Source organism: Xenopus laevis, chromosome 9_10L, assembly GCF_017654675.1.
Source record: "Xenopus laevis strain J_2021 chromosome 9_10L, Xenopus_laevis_v10.1, whole genome shotgun sequence".
Taxonomy (NCBI): Eukaryota; Metazoa; Chordata; class Amphibia; order Anura; family Pipidae; genus Xenopus; species Xenopus laevis.
In genome coordinates, this window is record NC_054387.1 from 20,304,845 (window position 1) to 20,327,902 (window position 23,058).

The window sequence follows — 23,058 nt, forward strand, 5'->3', positions numbered from 1 at the left end:
TTTAATTTATTTTTTGTGGTTTTTGAGTTTTAACTTTTTATTTAGCAGTTTTGCAAATTACCCTAGCAACTATGCATTGATTTGCATAGGAGACTGGAATATGAATAGGAGAGGGTCTGAATAGAAAGATGATTAATAAAAAGTAGCAATAAAACTACTTAAAGGACAAGGAAAGTCAAAAATATAAAATCCCATTTTTACTTTCTTTAATGAAAAAGAAACCTATCTCCAATATACTTTAATTAAAAAATGTGTACTGTTTTTATAAGAAACCTGACTGTATGCAGTGAAATTCTCCCTTCATTTACTGCTGTGGATAGGAATTGTCAGACGGTCCCTAACTGCTGGGCAGGGAAACAATCATACTTATGAACAGCAGGGGGAGCCTCCGCTTTACTTCCCAGCCATGCAGAACTCAAGCAGCTTTGTTTATAATGATCCCTAAGCAGCCCAGACCACACTGAGCATGTGCAGGGTCAGGGTTAGGCAAAGATGTATAACAAAGTTACAAGATGGTGACCCCCTGTAGCCAACTTTGAAAGTATAAATTATTTGTTTGATTAGGCTTGTGATGCAGTAAGTTCATGTTTATGTTTAGTATACAAAATACAGCATTTCTAGCCTTATTCTATTTTAGACTTTCCTTGTCCTTTAAGTAGCATTACAGAGCATTTGTAATTTAGATGGGGTCATTGGCCCCCATTTGAAAGCTGGAAAGACAAAGACAAATAGACAATTAAATAAATGATAATTAAAACACTATATAAAAATAAATAATGAAGATCAAATGAAAAGTTGCTTATAATTGGCCATTCTATAACATACTAAATGTTAACTTAAAGGGGAACCACCACAATAAGAAATGGCACAATATGCTCCTGTGACAAAAGGAGAAGCATGTGGCAGCACCTGGGCATACATTTAGCTGCAGGGGATTTTAGTGCAGAATTAAGCATGGGCACACTGTATATTATCCCTATACATAATGCCTTGTCAAGGCACATATTACCTACAGGGATACTATGCCCTGCATGCTATACAGTGACATTCCAAGTGTAATGGGCACATTGGCACCAGATATAAATAAACCAAAACATTAGCACTGCACTAACTAATACATGTTTTATTATTGGTTTTATAATAGCTTCGCAAGAGGAGGCCAGCAACAGCTTCCTGTACTATAGTAGTGAGCAACGATGGTGCAGATTATAAACTGGATTAAACACATCTTTTCCTAAAGTGCAGGCCTCTTCGTTTAAACCTTTCAGTGCCATGGAATCTGGCATTGGCATGTAAATACCAGCATGCATAGTTTGACAGTCTCTGTAAGCACAATAAAAAATCCTGATTTGTTGCTACTGCTTTGAAGATGTCTCTTATTGCCTGATTCAGTTGCCCTGGCCCACAATGATGTCAGCATACACCCATGGACTGACAAGACTTCGCCCTCTTCTGGTTTCATGTTAGGGGAATATAATATAATAGGTGGGCTATGGGAGACCATAATCATAGTTGTATACAGTTAGACAAGGCACATTTGCAAGCTTGGCAGAAATAAAACACACAGTTCTCTATTCTGTTTCTGACAAATACCGGTAGAAAGAGTAAACAATATTCATTTAAACCATAATTGGTGAGTATTATGCTCCTATAAATTTTGGTTAACTTAGGAAAATAAATTACACAAGTTAAATTTTTTAGTTCCTATGCTTGTCAACTAAATACTAAGGTGGCAAAAGTTTTAGCAAAGGTTTGACTTTGATGGAGGGTCTTTTTCAGCTTCAGCTACTATGTTATATCCATTATCATATTTGCTAACTGGCGGTTCCTGATTCCATTCAGACATTCTAGAGCTCAGGGATGTTTAGAAATAATTGCTTTGACTTTTCCAAGAGCCCGGGGCCCTCCTTGAGATGATGTAGTTTGTGACCCAGAACATTTGAGAGCATTTTGGAAAAGGTAAATGTGAGAAGTGATTGTATTCGAAACAACGCCCCTCCCGGCAGTTTATGCCCAGTAAGGACAGTTGGAGCGTGCAGTGTTAATCCTGCAGGTAGTACTTCAGCAGGTTCTAAGTTTACATTTTGGTTCATTAAACAGGCTGTTGCAGACTGTTACTGGGCTCGGCAGCCAAGAATCATTTGGAAACCATTTAATCTTAATCCAAGAAAATTCCTTCATTTGAAGGAAACCTGCTGAGTTCACGGAAGCACAAGCCGGCCGGCTCTGCCTGGTGGAAACTTTTAAAACTGGTGGCACTACTGCCAGTTTCCTGAGCTTCTGTTTTTTTAATGGAACTGTTCGGCATGTTTTACCTTGCACGGAGTCGCTTCAAATCCAGTGTTACACAATGGGGGGAATGTTATTAAAAGTCACAGGCGTTATTTAAAATGGTGTCTTTGCGAATGTTTAGCACTGCTCGCTATGTAAAATCAGTTGCTGGCGAATATTACATTGCACATTTTCTTTAAGCAAAGGTTTAGTGTTTACACCTGCTCTGGAGTTACGTTAAATATTCTGCTTCAAAAAAAGGTTTCTTAACTTTGCGAGGAAGTCATTAAGGTCTTTAACAAGTCAAAAAGGATGCAAACATTGGCGCTAGTTCGCAAGTGTCTTTGCGCAGGTTTTTTGTGCTAGCGAAACACATTACATTCCCCCTATAATGTTCTGTGGGTAGGGTCCCACCGCTGTATACCTGTATATCAGTTGCCTCTATTTTGGGGAGTTATGAGCCAAGACAGTGTTAGGCTAGGGCCACGCGCAGGCCGAGAATCCGCTGCCTCACTGCTCCTCTTCTCTTCTTCTGCTGCACTGCAGGCGTGGTGGATTTCAGCGCAAAATGCAAACTCTCAGAAGAAGGGCAGCGGATGAGTTTCTCAGCAGGCCAAGAGTCGTGTGGCCCTAGCCTACGGCTTGCTGAGGCTAGGGCAACACCCCAAGTCTAGTCTAAGGCCTAAACAGCCTGCAGAGAATCCGCTGCCCTGCTGCTTCTCTACCTGCACCCAGAATCATTACCTCCGCTCTGGTGCAGGCAGACGCGGCTGATTTCGGCGACGAAATGTGAGATTTTGTATTTCTCTCAGAAATCCACCATGCCTGCAGTGCAGCAGAAGAAGAGAAGAGGAGCAGTGAGGCAGCAGATTCTGTGTGCTGTGGCCCTAGCCTTCATGACTAGAAGTATATGTGCTTGCATACTAAGGGGTTTGATCTGCCCATATTTTTTGGATTCAAGGGTTCTGCTCATCATAGGGATTTCCTGTAACCTTATCCTGAAATAATCTGAAAGAGACACATATTGCCAGTACTGGTGACCTAGGGGGATTAGGGGATTGCATGGCTGACAGTGGATATAAATATTTTGCTTCAGGGATGCATTTAACATAATATTTATTTACTGTATTCAAGTCATAAGGAGATCTGAAGGTGGGCTGCAGGGTAAGGTAGGTAACATGGAGATGTGCCACCAAGGCTTGGCAACCAGATGATCCTTGTAAACTCGCTGCCGTTATGCTCGCTGCTTGCTAGAAAGCTCGGCTATTATTAGGTTTTGTGGTTTGGTGCTTCCTCTTTGTGACATTCTGTGAATGAAGCAATAATCCACAGGATGTGGCCAGCAGAGGATGATGGGAGGTGCCGTTCAGTTGCAGCCAGACAGTCAAAGGCTTCTTCTTCTCTGCATAAAATAGGTTAAATAGGATAAAATGCAATAAAGTTCTGCCCAAGAAGATAGAAGATATTTCTGTGTGCATTAAATAATGCTTCTCCAATAATTAACATTTGTGCATGTTGCCATGTTGCTTGAATTAACGGTGACACCCTGTTATAAACAGCACCCCTAATGGCAGGTTATATAATGAGTAATGACTACTGATGTGTGTTGAGGAACTACATATTCACAGTATTACAGCGTACTGTGGTTTCCCTTTAATTTATTTCTATTGCATGCATTATAGCTTCTGTAACATAGTACACATGCACCCCCCATGCTCCATTGACTGGTAGTTCTACTGGATATAATTCTTCAGCTCTGAATTCTAGAGAAGGGGAAGAAAGTCATGAAGTTTAGGAACCGGTTGTACTAGTTCCTCTTCCTGGCCACCTTGATCCTTGGCTTTCAAACTGAAGGTAAAGCAAGGATGTGTAACCTGCAGTTTGACAGCAGCTGCTGAGCTATAATTCCCAGGATCCCCAGTCAGTAAACCCAACGCCATGTACTGGTCCCAAGTACAGCACAATGAAAAAGCACAATGAAAAAGTGAGTTGTGAGACGTTCAGCCAAACTACTTGTGCTACGAATGGACCCATAATAGAATCTAAGCCCTGGAATACTGCTGCATACTTTGTTGCACATCATGCTGTTTCCTGTAGGTAGAACCGTGTTCTTTTTCTATTCCACTGCTTAATGTTTAAAAGAGAACACAAGCTTAAAAATCATTATGGCTAGAAATGCTGCATTGCATATGCCTGTGCTCCCCAATCAGTGGCTCATGAGCAACATGTTGTTCACCAGCTCACCTGCTTTTTTTGAATTCCTGTCTTGGAAGCAAGATTTGGTTGCATAAAAATTAGGTGTACTGCCAAACAGAGCCTCTTGTAGGCTGCCAGTCCACAAGGGGGCTACAAATAGTCAACCACAGCCTATAACTGGCACCCCCAGGAACTGTTTGCATGCTTGTGTTGCTATCCAACTTTTATGTATATCTGAATGTGGCTCACGGGTAATCAAGGTTGATGATCCCTGGCATATACTATATTTAATGTACCAGCCAAGAGATTCATCAGAATTATAACTGTAATGATCAATGCCTTCAAAGAGGTACAAAGCAGCTCCCTATCTTGGATCTTGTCAGTCCATCTTTTGCCCAGGGGTGTAAAATGCGGCTCCTAGTAGTGTTAAAGCCAAAATTTGATTTGTTAAACCAGAAATATGGCTCTGGTAGTGCAGAGAGCACAAATGGAACAATAGAGACGTGGTCATACTAGGTCACTTGTACGGTAACCACCCATTCGGCCCATGGGCTTATTCATTATGAAACAAGAAAATTGCTCCGTTCCAAGAAAGATACTTCTTTTAAGTTACAGCTGTGTTGGCAGCTGGGGACGGGTTTCTTTGTGCAACATATATATATATATAAATATCTACCCTGTGACCATTTATTTTCATATATCAATTCACTCTTTCCCATTCTCAATCCTCTTCTGTCTCTTTAGAACTTTGAAGTTAAGGCTGATGACTTGGAACCAATAGAAGAACTGGGCCGGGGAGCCTATGGAGTCGTGGAGAAGATGCGCCATGTTCCCAGTGAGCAGATAATGGCAGTGAAGGTGAGAAAGAAGGGTGGGCATTGCTATTTGTTCTGGTGATCAAAATGCATGGATTTCTGCAGTTTACTTCTCACTGATGGTAGCAGTGGTAATGGTGGCGAGTATCGGCATAATAGAAAATACTGTTTTGCACATTTCTGTAAGATAGGTTAACTCCTGGCCCAGTCTGTCATGATTACATAATTTTACCATGTTTTTGGTGGTCACAAGGGTTCATATGCGAAAACTAGGGATGCACCGAATCCAGGATTTGGTTCAAGATTTGGCCAGGGTTCGGCCTTTTTCAGCAGGAATCGTAAATCCTTCTGCCCGGCCAAACAGAATCCTAATTTGCATATGCAAATTAGGGGCAGGGAGGGAAATCGGTGGACCTTTTTGTCACAAAACAAGGAAGTAAAAAATGTTCTCCCCTTCCCACCCATAATTTACATAAGCAACTTCGGATTCGGTTTGGTATTCAGCCAAATCTTTCATGAAGGATTCAGGAGTTCGGCCGAATCCAAAATAGTTATTTCGGTGCATCCCTAGCTAAAACCTTACTATAACATGGGCCTCTATTTTTTGTAATGTAAGGTTGAAAGCTTTCTGCAGTGGCTAAAGGTTATGGAAAGCTGGATCCTTAGAGAGTACCGATGTGCGCTTTTATATTTACGACATCAATGAATATATCTAGTTAATGTCATTACATGTGACAACCCAATGTGTTTCAACCCCTCATAGAGGGGATCTATGTCAGGGGGACTGAAAAAGTACAGACCTCTATAAGGTGTCAAAATGCAAGTAATTCTAATAAAGTATTGTTGTTTTTTCTACTTGAGTGCCCTGCTATTACTTTGTTTTACTTCCTGCAAAAGAATAGTGTATTTCCTGGAGGCACCTGAACCAAACCAGGCGGATGTTAGGAATTGTCTGTAATTTATTGGAACTTGCCTTTTACAGAACAATTGAGTTAATCCAAGTGCCAATAAACCTGCAAAGGGGGGGGTAGATAAGGGCATGTCTACTGGCCCTTGCAATTACAAGGCTTAGAACATTTTTTCCAATCCATTAGAGCCATCATTCAGACTGCTGGGTTTTGAAACTACAAGGGCAATGACAGATGGGACCTTTTGTCACCTGAGGTTAATCTCTGGTAGGGCAGAGACACACGCTGCAATTTGGGGGGTTTTGTCCCCCAGTGAAAAATCTCCTCTTCTTCAAGGCGAATAATCTCCCCGAACTGCCTTCCCGCCGGCTAGCAGAGCACTTAGTTTTCGGAAATCGCCCGAAGTTGAGGAAACTTCGGGCGACTTTAGAAACGAAATGCTTAGAGTGCCATCCCGCCGGCGATTTTCATTCTAGCTGGCGGGAAGGCAGTTCGGGGAGATTAGTCGCCCTCGAAGAAGAGGAGATTTGTCACCGGGCGACTAATCTCCCCCCGAATTGCAGTGTGTGCCTCTGCCCGTACAGTGGGCAACTAAATGTCCCTTGTTTTCTTTCCAGTGGCTAAGGGTGGTGGCACTTGCAAACAATCTTCGATACTACGGGCGACTAATCTCACTGAAATGCCTTCCCGACGACCTTGTAATAACTAACAATACTGAACTCATCTCTAACATTTGTGTGGGTGAGCATTTAGGGAATAGTGATCATAACATGGTCTCCTTTGAGATTCTGTTGCAGAAGCAATTCTATAAGGGAGTAACTAAAACACTAAATTTCAGACGTGCAAACTTTGACAGTATAAGGGCATCTCTGCAACATATTAAGTGGGAAATGCTTTTCACAGGGTTAAACACAGAACAAAAATGGGAAGTCTTTAAAATGCTGCTTAATAAATATACTTGTCAGTATATTCCACTTGTAAGCAAGGAACGTCGTTGCAAAGCAAAACCTTTTTGGTTCAATAGAAGCGTTGGTGTTGAGGTGGGTAAGAAAAGACGTGCTTTTAAGGCTTTCAAGTTAGCTGGTACAGCCGAAACATTTATAAGGTACAAGGAGGCCAATAAATCATGCAAAGAAGCTATAAGGCAAACTAAAATTGCTATAGAAAAGGATATTGCAGCAAGCAGTAAAAAAAATCCAAAATTATTTTTTAAATATGTCAATAGTAAAAAAATGAAGCAGGAAGGGGTGGGACCCTTACTATCAGAGGGGGGTCAGCTGGTTGATGAAAACAAAATAAAAGCGCAGATTCTGAACTCGTATTTTTCATCTGTCTACACAAATGAAGAACCAGTAAGTGAAGGTTTCCTTCTTAACACTCCCAATTCTAGTAATACAACTAATGATGCATGGTTCACACATGAAGAAATTCAAAAGAGACTTGAACATGTTAAGATTAACAAAGGTCCAGGGCCAGATGGTATTCATCCCAGGGTAATTAGCGATCTTAGCTCTGTGATTGCCAAACCTCTTTACTTAATTTTTCAGGATTCATTGAGATCTGGCATAGTGCCGAGAGACTGGCGAATTGCTAATGTGGTGCCTCTATTCAAAAAAGGATCCCGTTCTCAGCCTCAAAACTATAGGCCAGTTAGTCTGACGTCAGTATTAGGAAAGCTTTTCGAAGGGTTAATAAAGGATAAGATACTGGACTTCATAGCAAATCATAATACTATGAGTTTGTGCCAGCATGGTTTTATGCGTAATAGATCTTGCCAGACTAACTTAATTTCTTTTTACGAGAATGTAAGTAGAGACCTCGATTCTGGGATGGCAGTGGATGTGAATTTACTTAGACTTTGCTAAAGCATTTGATACAGTGCCACACAAAAGGTTACTGGTTAAATTAAGGAATGTTGGCCTGGAACATAGTATTTGTACCTGGATAGAGAACTGGCTAAAAGATAGACTACAAAGAGTGGTGGTAAATGGAACATTTTCTAATTGGACCAGTGTTGTTAGTGGAGTACCGCAGGGCTCTGTACTAGGTCCCTTGCTTTTCAACTTGTTTATTAATGACCTGGAGGTGGGCATTGAAAGTACTGTTTCTATTTTTGCAGATGATACTAAATTGTGCAGAACTATAGGTTCCATGCAGGATGCTGCCACTTTGCAAAGTGATCTGTCTAAACTGGAAAACTGGGCAGCAAACTGGAAAATGAGGTTCAATGTTGATAAATGCAAGGTTATGCACTTTGGCAAAAATAATATAAATGCAAGTTATACACTAAATGGCAATGTGTTGGGAGTTTCCTTAAATGAAAAGGATCTAGGGGTCTTTGTAGATAACACGTTGTCTAATTCTGGGCAGTGTCATTCTGTGACTACTAAAGCAAATAAAGTTCTGTCTTGCATAAAAAAGGGCATTAACTCAAGGGATGAAAACATAATTATGCCTCTTTATAGGTCCCTGGTAAGGCCTCATCTGGAGTATGCAGTTCAGTTTTGGACTCCAGTCCTTAAGAGGGATATAAATGAGCTGGAGAGAGTGCAGAGACGTGCAACTAAATTGGTTAGAGGGACGGAAGACTTAAATTATGAGGGTAGACTGTCAAGGTTGGGGTTGTTTTCTCTGGAAAAAAGGCGCTTGCGAGGGGACATGATTACACTTTACAAGTACATTAGAGGACATTATAGACAAATGGCAGGGGACCTTTTTACCCATAAAGTGGATCACCGTACCAGAGGCCACCCCTTTAGACTAGAAGAAAAGAACTTTCATTTGAAGCAACGTAGAGGGTTCTTCACAGTCAGGACAGTGAGGTTGTGGAATGCACTGCCGGGTGATGTTGTGATGGCTGATTCAGTTAATGCCTTTAAGAATGGCTTGGATGATTTTTTGGACAGACATAATATTAAAGGCTATTGTGATACTAAACTCTATAGTTAATATAGGTATGGGTATATAGAATTTTAATTAAAAGTAGGGAGGGGTGTGTGTATGGATGCTGGGTTTTCATTTGGAGGGGTTGAACTTGATGGACTTTGTCTTTTTTCAACCCAATTTAACTATGTAACTATGTAAGAATGAATTGCTGGTGGGATGGCGTAAGAGACTTAATTTCCCCGTGTGCCACCACCCTAACATGGAAATCGCTACTGGGGAAACGTATGTGGTACAGCTACGTTCTGAAGTAGCCCTAGGTTTCCTCACAAGGAATCTTTGGACAACTTTGCACCACATATACTTTCTTAGTGTTGATTCCCATGTTACCCACCAGAGCGGAAACAAGGGATACTTTGTCGCCTGCTGTACCCGAGATTAATCACAGGCTACAAAACGTCCCATCTGCTATTGCCTAAATGGCATGATATGGGGTTGATTTCCAATGATTTGCTAGCCTTGTAATTTCCAGTGTGGTGGGAGAATGGCAGAGTTACCCTGTGTGCTGTTCACCTTAACATTTTTTTACTATGTTATAGAATGACCAGTTCTAACCAACTTTTAAATTGGTCTTCATTATTTATTTATTAATTTATTTCACTGACCCCATCTAAAAACAAATGCTCTGTAAAGTGGCAAATGTATTGTTATTGCTACATTTTGTTATTCATCTTTCTATACAGGCCCTATTCATATTCCAGTCTCTTATTCAAACCAATGCAGGGTTGCTAGGTTAATTTGGACCCTAGCTACCAGATTGCTCAAATTACAAAATGGAGAGCTGCTGAATAAAAAGCTAAATCATTCAAAAACCACAAATAGTAAAAAATGAAAACCAGTTGCAATTTGTCTCTCTAACATCATACTAAAAGTTAATTTAAAGGTGAACAATCTCCACATGCCTTGGAAAGCTACACATAACAACAGTACACTAGAATTTTTAATGCGTTAGGCGTAACCATGCAGTTATTTCATTACAGTGCAGTTCGTTATGGAAGGCTTAGAATTAAATTGACTTACTGTACTGATCAACCTGAAGGCTAATCCGTAGCAGTCTGCTGTTGGAAGATCAGTTTGTAGTGATTGCACTGCAGTTTGATTGTAGAGGTGCTGACATGCAGGGGCAGATAATCATGCTCTGAAATGAATCCTACGTAATTGGCTCCAATATTAGTGGTAGCATTTCTGCTCACAGTTTTGATTTATTCTCAGTGAGGTCATTTCCCTTGTACTAGACTTTGCATACAGTTTGCAGAAGAAGGCCAATTTTTTTAATTTTTACGGCTGGTACTAAAAAAATAGATGGGCTGGATGGATAAACCAGTACATAAAGCTTTTGTTCCCTAATTTCCCAGACTGATCCTTTCTTTCTCTCTCTCTGCAGCGCATCAGAGCTACTGTGAACAGCCAAGAACAGAAAAGGCTGCTGATGGACCTGGATATCTCTATGCGCACAGTGGATTGCCATTTTACTGTCACATTTTATGGGGCTTTATTTAGAGAGGTATTGACAGCATATGTATATATGCATGGCAACAATATTTATAAATATCAGGACAGCCCAACTTATGGCCCTTGCATTGTTAAGCTATAACCCTGTGCCTTCTATTGGGTTCTTGGAGTTGTACCCAATGGAACGGCCACATTTTGGGAAACATTGATGTAAAATGCTGCTGTCACTAGCTTACCCTACTGTCCCTATCTGCTATACTGTCTGTCTACAACTGCTCCAGTTTACAGGATGGTCACCTGTGTTTGCACCCTGTCCTTTTGAGCTCTCCCTTCACCCACTTACATTGTGTGCTGTGTTATTAAAGGTGTGTGGGAGATCTGTCATCATGTATATTTTGCTTGTGGCATAATCATAGATGCTACAACATAATCTTAATAACAGAGTAGCGATTGTTAAGTGGACTCATGGACTCATCCTTGGGCCAGGCAGTGACATTATTACTGTGTTTAAGCTGGGCACCTTGGCAATGCATCATAATGTCAGCCAACCTTTAAATAAGATAGTACAAGTGGCATCCAAATACCTTAACCCGTGAGTGCTACATGCAGGTCTCCCCTATCACCTATTGCTTAACACTATGCTGCTAACCAAACTGGTTAGTGTTCTATGCAGCATTGCGGTAGCATGTTACAAATTACCACTTCAAATATGTCCAAGATGATGACTGTGATATTACGTGTGCTTGCCTCCTGGCACATCCCTATATTTCTTCCCTCTGCCTTCTGGTTCTCACCAGATTAAGCTACATCTAAGGCTATGGGCACATACTGTATGCGGAGAGTAGCAGATCTGCTCCCTGCCCCTTGCTCCGCTGGTTTGAATCCAGTCCGCCTGCGGGTGCACACACATAGCAGTGCAGAGTGGAGGTTAGCCCAGAGATTCCTTTTGTGTATTTGGGCTGAGCTCCACTGTATGTGTGAGCACACAGGCTGATTGGATTCAGCTCAATGGAGCAGGGAGCAGATCTGCAAAAAATATGCAGGCTGAGAGCAGCTGAGCCTTCAGCCTGTGTGCCCACAGACTTAGGCTAATGACATATTAAATTTGCATGGATACATTTCTGGTATGTGCATCGATAAAGGAGCTCAATTTTAAAACACAGCGGGAGTAATTACAGAAGGATTGGGGTGTTTTTACCACTGTTTTCTGCTGGAACAGAGCATTGATCAAAATACCCCAAATACTTTATAGGGCTGGACAACTTAATCTGTGCCGATTACTGATCATGCTTAGCAGTAGTCCATTGCCACAGTTCCAGTGCTCATGTTAAGCAATATATTTTCTAGGGGGATGTCTGGATCTGCATGGAGTTGATGGACACGTCACTGGATAAATTTTACAAGGATGTGATTGACAAAGGCCTGACCATCCCCGAGGACATACTAGGAAAAATAGCAGTTTCAGTAAGTAGCAAACTGAGGCTAAAGTTACAGGATTGCTTGAATGCCAAGGAAGGTTTCAAGACTGTGACAAAGAACACCTGTTAGAGCATCGCACGCAAGCGTCAGATGTGTCAGCAGTATTAAAGAGTGTAATTAGAATGACAGTAAAGCATTTTCATTTTTGGAGCTGCTGATCCTTGTGAGAATGGATTTTCCTGTTGTTTGAAAAATCAAACTAGTAGCATCAGTTATCCAATCAAAGTGATTCCCTTGTAGCTTACTGATCAATCCACTCCTAGCATCACCCTCCCCTGTACAGCTATAGCTGAGACCAGGGACGGAACTGCAGAGGAATCAGACTCTGCTGCTGCAGGGGGGGCCCAGGAGGTATAGGGGCTCCATGAGGCCCTAATTTATTTGGGGGGCCCTAAAATGTATTTGCTGTGGGCCCAATAATATCTTGTTACACCACTGGCTGAGACAGCTGCTTATAATTAGAAAAGAGAATGCTCTGGAGCCACATCAAAAGACCAAGTATGTGACTCAGTAGGTAGGGGCTCATTTACATTAGTGTGAAGAGAGCTTCATTAAATACGTCTTTTAGAAGTTTTTTTCAGTTGCCTTTTAAGATTTATTGGTTAGAACAAACATTATAATTATATGCTGAATTGTGTTCTATAAAATTAGTCTGAACCTGATGGGTTGTGGAGTGAATGAGCCTTAAACGTCAACCAGAGACCTATCAAGGAATGGATCTACAGTTATTGAAGCGATTCCTAATTGCCGGAACTTTATAAATAATGAATAAGGAGCTTTAATACTAACGAAATTCAGTGAACAGTCTGAATGGATGGCATTAGAATAGGGTCCCACTGGCATGCCCTGTCTTTACGCATTCTATATTCTTCTTTTCCTCCATCCAGATTGTTAAAGCATTAGAACATCTGCATAGCAAACTCTCCGTAATCCACAGAGGTGAGTGTCTAGTGTTCCTAAGAATTCATTATTCGTATGACGTAAAGGGATGCACTCATGGTTTCAGTATTTACTATCCTTCATGCAATGTTTTAAGTTTTAATTCGTTTTAAGCAGTATTATCGGTTGCGAATTGCAGGTGAATAGGAATAACCTCATTTAAATGTCTTTTTGTTACTTGGTGCCAAAAAGAAACTGTGTCCCTGCTATGCTTTATGGCTGGGATTCTAGACATAGGATGAGCTTCAGAATAGTAGGATCAGCACTTCTGAAAGGCTTATTGTTCCCATTTACAGAACTGTGCTATGCTGCAGGCATTTTCGATGTGCTGACTTTTCTGCCTGACACTTGCTAGTCAGTCCCTACCACTAAATGTTAAGCTATGGCCAGTAGTGAACATGGAACACAGCATCAGTGCTGTCAATAGGCTTCCCCCCAACTACTCGTTTTTGTCCTTGTGTGACTAAAACTAGTATGTTTCCAGAGAAAGCTTCATCAAATAGGTCCACCGTGGGTTCCATATGTACCTCTATGGCTTTGGCCTGAGGGTTGTGGCAGCAAACATAGTCTTTTGATAACAGGTAGTTTTAATGGAAACAAGACCAGTTACGGCACCACCGATCCAATAGCATATAAAGGGGTTGTTCACATTTGTGTTAACCTTTAGTATAATGTAGAGAGTGATATTCCGGGAAACTTTGCAATTGGTATCCATTTTTTATTATTTACGGTTTTTGTGTTATTTCGCTTTTTATTCAGCAGCTCTCCAGTTTGCCGTTTGTGGTTGCAACCATGCATTGTTTTGAATATGAATATGAAGAGAGGGCCAGAATAGAAAGCTGATCAATAAAAAAGCAGCAATAACAATAAATGGGTAGCCTTACAGAGCATTGGTTTTTCAGATTGGGTCAGTGACCCCCATTTGATAGCTGGAAAGAGTCAGAAGAAGAAGAAGGCAAATAATTAAAAAATAAAAAAATAATGAAGACCAGTTGGAAATTTGCTTAGAACTGGCAATTCTATAACATTCTAAAAGTTAACTTAAAAGTGAACCACCCCTTTAAAATGTACATGGACTTGTTTTTATTATAAATGTAAAACAGTTGTCATCTATAGTAGGCTTTGGCAGTTATCAGAATTCAGGAACTACAGGATCCTTCTGTTAGTACAATCTTGTTGCTTTTGGACATGGCTTGCTGTTGTGGGTTCCAGACTCACGATCAAGAAGTGCCATGCAATGGAGAACTGGTTCCCCCAGTCTGAGGAGATAATCACACACATGTACACCTTATTAATTACTTTACTAGATGTGTTTGTTTTGCTTTTACGCCCTGTTTCTTTACAGAACATTAGATACTTCAAGTCAATGTGCTTTAAATTACAAGATTCAGCCTTTCATGTATAATGGCACAGTGTTTTCCTGCTTTAGGGTAAGGCCACACGAGGAGATTCAGGGAGATTTTGTCGCCTGGCTTTTGAGCTACTATCTCCCCGAACTGCCTCAGCGTTTTTCCCTATAGGCTACAATGAAAAGTCGCTAATGCATACGCGGCGATGCGTTTTCTATAGTCGCCCAAAGTTGCCTCGAGGCATCATGCTTAATGTTATGTTCAAAGTGAACTACCCCTTTCAATAAGCAGTGATTTGGAACAACGTGTCCCTTCTTCTAAGCTTTATGAAGGTTCCATTTTTTAACTGAATTCTGCAGTTATAAGTTTTATATTGTTTTAAAGGGGTTGTACACCTTTAAATTAATATTTACATAGTTAAAGGGGAACTATCGAAAATGAAAATTTATTATAAGCTTCATCATACAGTAGGAAGAAACTTTCTAAATACAATCAATTAAATATTCTCATTGTTTCTGAAATAATCAAGTTTATATTAACTATTCCTCTCTCGGCATCTGTTTCTCTTCATTCTGTCTTTATGCAGCGGTTGGGTGTCAGATGAATGATCCAATACATCTTATAGGGGGCTTCCTTTTCTAGCAGATGAATTAGGGCTCACTCAAATAACTGATTCCAGTACAAACAAAATCTATCAAAATAACAGCCTTTTGCACAAATTCTGCATGTAGAGAGACATGATGTCAAAATGAGCCCCACTATAAGATATATTAGATCTCCAACTCCTGAATGAAGGAGAAACAGATGCCGAGAGAGGAATAGTGAAGATAAACTTGATGATTTCAGAAATGGTACAGAATATTTAATTGATTGGATTTGGAAAGTTTCTTATTTCAGTATGCTGAAGCTTATATTAAATTTTCATTTTCACAATAGTTCCCCTTTAACCATCTTCAGGAACAGAAACACTGGGTCATCTTTTGATGGCATACTTAAAGAAAAACACACCCAACTGGCCTCTTCAACAGAATTAACCCCGATGCTGCAGAGTTTAAGAAAGACGGCACCTCTTCCATACATAAGAACCAAAAGAACTCCAGCACATGGGTTGAATGCTTAAGGGTCTGGCCACATGAGCACATACGGGGAGATTAGTCACCCCATCGACAAATCTCCTCTTCGTCAGGGCGACAATCTCCCCGAACTGCACACGTGGAGCTTTGTTTTTCGAAGTCGTCTGAAGTTTCCTCGTGAGGCATGGGGAAGGCAGTTCGGGGAGATTGTCGCTGGGGCGACTAATCTCCCCTAATCTGCTCATGTGGCCAGACCTTAACAAGGATGTCCCGAGTTTAATCATGACAAGCCAAATAACTACAACTTTTTGGGGGGCGGACCCCTTCGTCAGCATGGCTATTTTATTCTATAAAAAAGATCAAGAAGTGATCAAAAAGTTAGTCTTTTGAATGCCGCCAATTTACTTGTATTTAAACATAAACTTGCTTTATTTGCTTGCAGATGTGAAACCCTCCAATGTACTGATCAACAAAGAAGGTCAGGTGAAGATGTGTGACTTTGGAATTAGTGGTTATCTCGTTGACTCTGTAGCCAAAACCATGGATGCCGGCTGCAAACCTTACATGGCTGTAAGTGAAGTTCAGCTTTATTAGCAAAACTCTGCGCCCAGGGGTGTAGATGGCATCTTTCCTGACACTTTGAGTCGTATGTTGATTTGCTTTCTGATGAGCCGCTTAAAATATTTTCCTGTTTTACAGCCTGAAAGGATAAACCCAGAACTGAACCAGAAAGGATACAGTGTGAAATCTGACATTTGGAGCCTTGGAATCACATTGGTATGCATGATTGTTTTGGAGATCTTTAGGCAGCATTTGTCTGAGGTTAATGCTTTTATTAACCAGTAGGTCTTTCCAGCTGACACGAGGTCACCCATTCCGATTAGAAGAAAAAGAAGTTCCGCCTAAATATTCGGAAGGGATTATTTACAGTGAGAGCTGTGAAGATTTGAAATTCTCTCCCTGAATCAGTGATACAGGCTGATAGATTAGATAGCTTTAAGAAGGGGTTGGATGGTGTTTAGCAAGTGAGGGAATACATGGCTATGGAAGATAGCTCATAGTACAAGTTGATCCAGGGACTATTTTTGAGTCAGGAAGGATTTTTTCCCCCTCTGAGACAAATTGGAGAGGCTTCAAATTGGGGTTTTTGCCTTCCTCTGGATCAACAAGCAGGTTAAAATAGAGTTAAAAGGTTGAACTTGATGGACGTATGTCTTTTTTCAACCTAACTTACTATGTTACCGGTTAGTTCCAGATGGGCAAATCTCAAGACTGAGTCCTACTGTTTGGCATCTGCTGCACCACTCCAGGGGTGTCTCCAGTGATTTATTTAAATGTGTTTGCAGGGTTTATAATTTAATTTTAAGGGGTTGTTCATCTTCCAAACACTTTTTTCAGTTCAATTGTTTTCAGATTGTTCACCAGAAATAAAGACTTTCCATTTATTATTTCCATTTTTTATTATTATTTACCTTTTTTCCATTTATTATTTCCATTTTTTGCTTTTTACCGTTTTTACAAAATCTAGGTTTAAAGTTTAATGTCCCTGTCTGGCAGCTCAGTAATTCAGGTGCAGATTCTAAACTGTTACAATTTTGGAACATTTAGTTGATAGTTTCTCGGCAGCATCTCTGGAGTATTAACAACTATTGTATCAATTATAACAGCCGCCTTTAATGAAACTCAGAGATTCTGCGACCCCCCCTCCCCCAGAGCTGCTTTAGAAGGTGAAAAATTACACTTTACACAGTATTAGAAAAACAATCACACATAGAAAATAGAGAGTAATAGGAAATAGTCTTTATTTCTGGTAAACTATATGAAACTGCGTGTTGTCTCTAGTTGGTTTCAAATGCATCCATCCCTAGAAACCAAAAAACCTTGTTCTGCTTCACCTCCAGATGCCATTTATTTGACTTATACCTTGCACCATGATAGAGAAGCTTAGCCAGATTCATAGTTGGGAAGAATCACAGTGGAAATCATTGTGCAATGCAAAGTAAACTTGTTTCAATTGACCTTCCTTTCACAAGTCCTGGAGATTTCAGGATCTCCGAAATCTTTGGCCTTACAAATACCTAGAAACCTTAATATTACCTGTATGGGATCTGTTGTCAAGAAATTAACTGCAAGATGCTCTGCATGTTTGAGCGATGTTTGATGGAACCTTATAAAGCCAAACGGTGTCATCTGCTAATCATACATCCCTGGTCCTCCTAAACTAAGCCCATGATACCTAAATACACTGTAGGTGGGGCAATTATAAAGAGACCACTATGGCTGTACTGATCTGCTTGCTCAGAAAGAAAAATCAGATAATTTCTCTGTTCTCATATAGCATAACAGTACTGCCACTGATGGCTGCAACTCTTAAGCTTTATTCTCAATCAGAACAGGGAATGGCAATCAGAACTGGGAATGGCACTATGTTAAGTTGGCCATACATTACAAGATCTGCTCATTTAGCGATCCTGTCCCTTATATGCCCACCAAAGGCAGGCAATATAGTCTCCCCCAGGGCCAAATGTTTGGATTAAAATGACAATGAGAATAGACGCTGATAAGCTAGCCAATGCGGTCCTGATGGGAAACCTGCCAGATATCTGCACCTCAAATGCACCTCAAATAAAGTGCTGGTTCGGTGTAAAGGACCCAAATTGGCATCTTAAATCTGACCGTGTATGGCCACCTTTAGGCAGAGGGCTAGATTTTGCAGTGTTTTTTAATTTATTTATTCGTTCCAATACAACTTCAATGTATGTACCGTAACTGTATACTATCTTGTGATTTAATGAAACTTGTATTTATATATTATATGTCTGTGCCAGTTTTACCAATCCCTGCATAGCAGTGAAAATATACAAATGCACATTATTTACCCACTTTAAGCATATTTAATATAGCTGTTACTGAAGTAATAACACATTTTTGTTTTCCTTTATGCATTTTTTTCCTATTTTGGGGGGCCGATTCACTAAGGGTCGAATATCGAGGGTTAATTAACCCTCTATATTCGACCAGGAATTGAAATCCTTTGACTTCGAATATCTAAGTCGAACGATTTAGCGCAGATAGTTCGATCGAACGATTCGAAGGATTTAAATCCAACGATCGAAGGAATATCCTTCGATCAAAAAAAGTTAGCCAAGCCTATGGGGACCTTCCCCATAGGCTAACATTGACTTCGGTAGCTTTTAGATGGCGAACTAGGGGGTCGAAGTATTTTTTAAAGAGACAGTAATTCGACTATCGAATGGTCGAATAGTCTAACGATTTTTACTTCGAATCCTTCGATTCGAAGTCGTAGTCGAAGGTCGAAGTAGCCCATTCGATGGTCGAAGTAGCCCAAAAAAACTTCGAATCCTTCACTCGAAGTTAGTGAATCGGCCCCTAAATGTTTACTATGTTTTCCCCATTAATACCTAACACCAGCAGATGGCAGCAGACTGCAGGCTTTAGCAAGCAAGCGACCTGCATAAATAATGTCAGACTTGTACTTTGCCTCATCCGTTGACCTGTACAGAACTGATATAAAAATTCTTCAATATAATTTGTTATAAATGAGAAACTACAGCCAATGTTGATCGGTATGTATGTATGTCTAACCTCTCCTGTTCCATAGATTGAACTGGCCATTTTACGGTTTCCATATGACTCCTGGGGGACCCCCTTCCAACAGCTAAAACAGGTGGTCGAAGAGCCGTCCCCACAGCTGCCTGCAGACAAGTTTTCTGCTGAATTTGTTGACTTTACCTCAAAGTGGTAAGTACAAGGCAAATAAATTTATAGAAACTGGGGGAGGACCTGCGAAGTTGTAGTAGTATCTATGGCCTCCTTTTACTATGTTTGTTAAAACTGTCCATAACCCATTGCCCAATAATGCACATTTACAAATAATTTTAAAACCATTTATAAATAGCTTAGAATTCACTGTGCAAAGGATTCGTTTTCCATGAAAGGAGACCTACACTTCAAATCACTGGTGGGTGCCAATCGGTTAGGTACCCCTATAGAGGTACTTTCAGAGGAAAGATATCATGGGCAAAAAGTCAAGCAAGCATTTTCCTATTACAGGGAGTCTCCAGGTTACAAACATCTGAGTTACATACAACTATGGAGGCTATTAAAGTAATGTAGTTTGCTTGACCTTTAATAGCCTTTAGCTTTAATAAACCTCCTGCCCTATCCCCCTTTGGTGTTTGTTGGCTACTGCGGAGCACAGAAAAAAAAAATACTATGTTAAGACACACAAGTTGCATTAAATAAATGTACCTGTTCCAACTTATGAATTCAAATTAAGAAAAAACCTACAGATCCTATCTCGTATGTAACCTGGGGACTGCCTGTATATTATAATACGGCCACCAGAGGGTGCTATTTCCCTGGTGATGGTAGTTTTTCTGGGATCTAACCATTTACTCTGTTGAGGAACATGCCCTGTTCTCCTGCTTATGAATACACAATAACGTTAACCTATACAAATAGATTTTGCTAACTATTGAAAAATAAAAGTAATTGTATCCTAGTAATTTTGACTGTCTATAATATTGTATTTCTCAGCATTACTGGCTGGTCTGTGCTTTGATATTAGGCATTACATTATAGCGTATTAAAGGACAAGGGCAGTGAAAATCAATTGGGGGGTGTTAGTTTGTTAGGCAACGCAGTGTTTATAGTTGATAAGGATGGACCTGTTCCTATCTGTGTAACATTTCAGTGTTCAGAAGCTTCTCAGTGGTCCCTTTCAGCTATATTAAAAATCTGTCCTGGGCAGTCAGAAGGGACTACTGGGGCTAAATATGGTGACCTGCCTCGATCGAGAAGCTCCTGCCTGGGGCCCAGTGTTAGTAATTACAGTAGCGATCAATGCGCATTTGCATGTAACCAAGCTTTGCCATAATTATCAAGCTTTGCATAAATATCCCTTTCCTACTGAGATGGCACAATGATCCTGGAACAAGTATGCTGTTATTATTACAGTAAGGCTGAGTAGTCTGTTTACAGCTATAAAAAGGGCCAGGAAGGAGTATAACATTCTAGTTTGATTTTCCACATTCCGATTTTTTTTTTTTTAAATCCCAGTGGTGTGACATTGCTTGAGTCATTGTATGGGTTCACATCTTACTGGCTTTGTGTGATGCAACCAACTCTGCGATTGTCTGTCTGGGAAGTTTCCCTGGAATTATTGCAGGAGAAGCAACGAGAGGAAACATCCTGACTGAGGGTGGGCAGCAGCTCATTCACACAAGGGGAGGCTATTACTTGCCATGCAACGGATGTCACACCATGTGACACTAACCCCTGCGTGTGTCTAACTGTTTATACAAACTGGAAAATAGATCTCACCACTTGTATCTTCTATTCAAGGATATTAAGACATTGCATGCTAAAATCAGCTTTACGGTGGTTAAACTTTGGGAAGCTTTCTTCTGCCAAGTGGTCCCTTTAGTATCCAGTAAACAGGGCAACAGTTGACTTGTGATCTCATAGTTCACACTTTGACCAGTATACAGGAGAGCTTCTAAAGACTATTTATCTTAACAGGAGCAATGAAACACAGACAGAAATAGCTGAAATGTTATAATGGCTCCCTGAAGGTGTGAGCCACAAGAGGCAGTGTTAAGCTGGCCATAGACGCAAAGATCTGATTGTACGAATCGAGGATTCGTACGATTTTCGGAACGTGTATGGAGAGTCCCGACATTTTTCCTCCAGCGGAGATCGGTCGTTTGGTCCATCGGACAGGTTAGAAAATTTCTGTCGGCTGCCGAAAATATCTCTGCGTGTATTGCCGATCGTACGATTTTCAGTGGGAGACTGTCACTAGCTTTGGTTGGACATAGATATCGTACGATTGCTGTCAGGGGCAGAACATTGCTGATCTGTTCTTTAACTAATCTGACTGGTAAGACTTTGATCTGAATGGTTAGTGGCGGGTCGGGAGATGGGAAAGTCCGATCGTACGATAGGGTAAAGTCACCAAATAAGTGGGCATTTGCCTTGGCTGAGCCAAATAGGGCTGTTCCGATCATTGTGATCATAATGGTGACCCATGCAGGCCTGTCGGTAGAGGACTGCGTCAGTGTTGTAATGTGCTCCTTGTCAGATGAGATGTGGTGAAGAAATTCGCTAAATATCTATTTGACAGGTTGTTGTGAAGGACCAATAAGCAGTCAACTTGGTCTGGAGGGGACAATGAGTCCAGATGTCAGCAATGAGTCAGTAAAGTTCTACTTTACGACAATTTAAGCCACTCATCAATTTCTTTTGTCCTGCCGCAGGATGTAGGGACTTGGGCTCATCCCCGGTAATTTATTTTAGGTTTTTTATAATTTTATTTTAGTTGGGTGAGTTGTCTTTGTCTCCAAGGGGCCTTGTTGGTCTTCCCACTTGACAGAGCTGGCTGGCAAGGAGGGGGTGTACCAGTGAAAGTCCTTATTACAGTAGGGAAGATGCTACATAGCAAAACTACATGGCAAAACATTTGTTGGTTGTTGCGTCGTCGGGTGCAGGCTGAAATCCCACTGCCAGGGAAAGCATTCAGTATAACAGATCCAATATTGCAGGGCACACACAAAAATTGTGACAAAATAAAACATTCTATCCAATACGACAGCACTCCAAAATGGTAAAGAAACAGTGTTTTATTGTGACAAAATAAAACACTCCTATTTTTTCGCCATATCGGTCAGCTAAAGTTTCTTCTAAGGAATTTTATTGTAATTTTGGGGTCCGTTAAAGAAATGCCACAAATATACATTCCAGTGCTCAGGATAAGGAATCAGAATCAAATTCTATGAGATATTTTCAATTTGCATCAATATTTTTTTCTTTGCTTCTTCTGTAGCTTGAAGAAAAATTCCAAAGAGCGTCCAACTTATCCAGAGCTTATGGTACGTCACTCATTTCATACACTTATGACCAATGTAACTTTTTGTTTAACCAATCTCAGGTGGAGTTAGAGGTAAATACTTACCAGTATTATTAGATTTAACTCAAAAGCAGTACGGATATGGGATCGTTTATACAGAAACCCGTTATCCAGAAAACTCCAAATTATGTAAAGGCCGTCTTCCACAGACTCCATTTAATCCAAATTTTAAAAACGATTTCCTTTTTTCTCTCTTTAATAAAAAAACCAGTACTTTGTACTTGATCCAAACTAAGATAAAATGAATCTTTCTTGAAACCAAAACAATCCTATTGAGTTTATTTAATATTTACATGATTTGCTAGTAGACTTAAGGTATGAAGATCCAAATTATGGAAAGAGCCATTATTGGGAAAACCCCCAGGTCCCGAGTATTCTGGATAACAGGTCCCATATTTGTGAAAATATGAACTTGTTAAGGCAATACCGGTCTCTCATGTACTCATCCATAGTGTCTGAAAACATCAAAACAATTTACCCAGTTTCTAAGCTGTGTTTAAGGAAATACTTCAGAGGTTGTTGGACTTTTTCAGTTGATGCCATCCCTAGAGGTCCATCCTTGAGTCAGGGACCATCTATCCTAAATATTCTGGAATTGTGACTAAATACATGTTCACCCTAATTAACTTTCAAACAGGACTTTGAGGTGAAAAGAAAACAGGCATTCTCTCTCAGCCTTTAGGCTCTCTCTGCCATTGCTAA

At 40.4% G+C, this 23,058-nt stretch overlaps 1 protein-coding gene across 1 annotated transcript in view; it reads left to right on the forward strand.

Moving 5' to 3' along the window:
• The window catches only part of map2k6.L (mitogen-activated protein kinase kinase 6 L homeolog), a 48,154-nt gene that overhangs the window by 22,746 nt on the left and 2,350 nt on the right, over nt 1–23,058 (forward strand). The window contains 8 exon segments of the mRNA NM_001086478.1: nt 5,212–5,325; nt 10,518–10,637; nt 11,933–12,049; nt 12,952–13,003; nt 15,868–15,995; nt 16,125–16,202; nt 19,048–19,187; nt 22,273–22,318. Of these exon segments, the coding sequence (NP_001079947.1) occupies nt 5,212–5,325; nt 10,518–10,637; nt 11,933–12,049; nt 12,952–13,003; nt 15,868–15,995; nt 16,125–16,202; nt 19,048–19,187; nt 22,273–22,318 (795 nt within the window).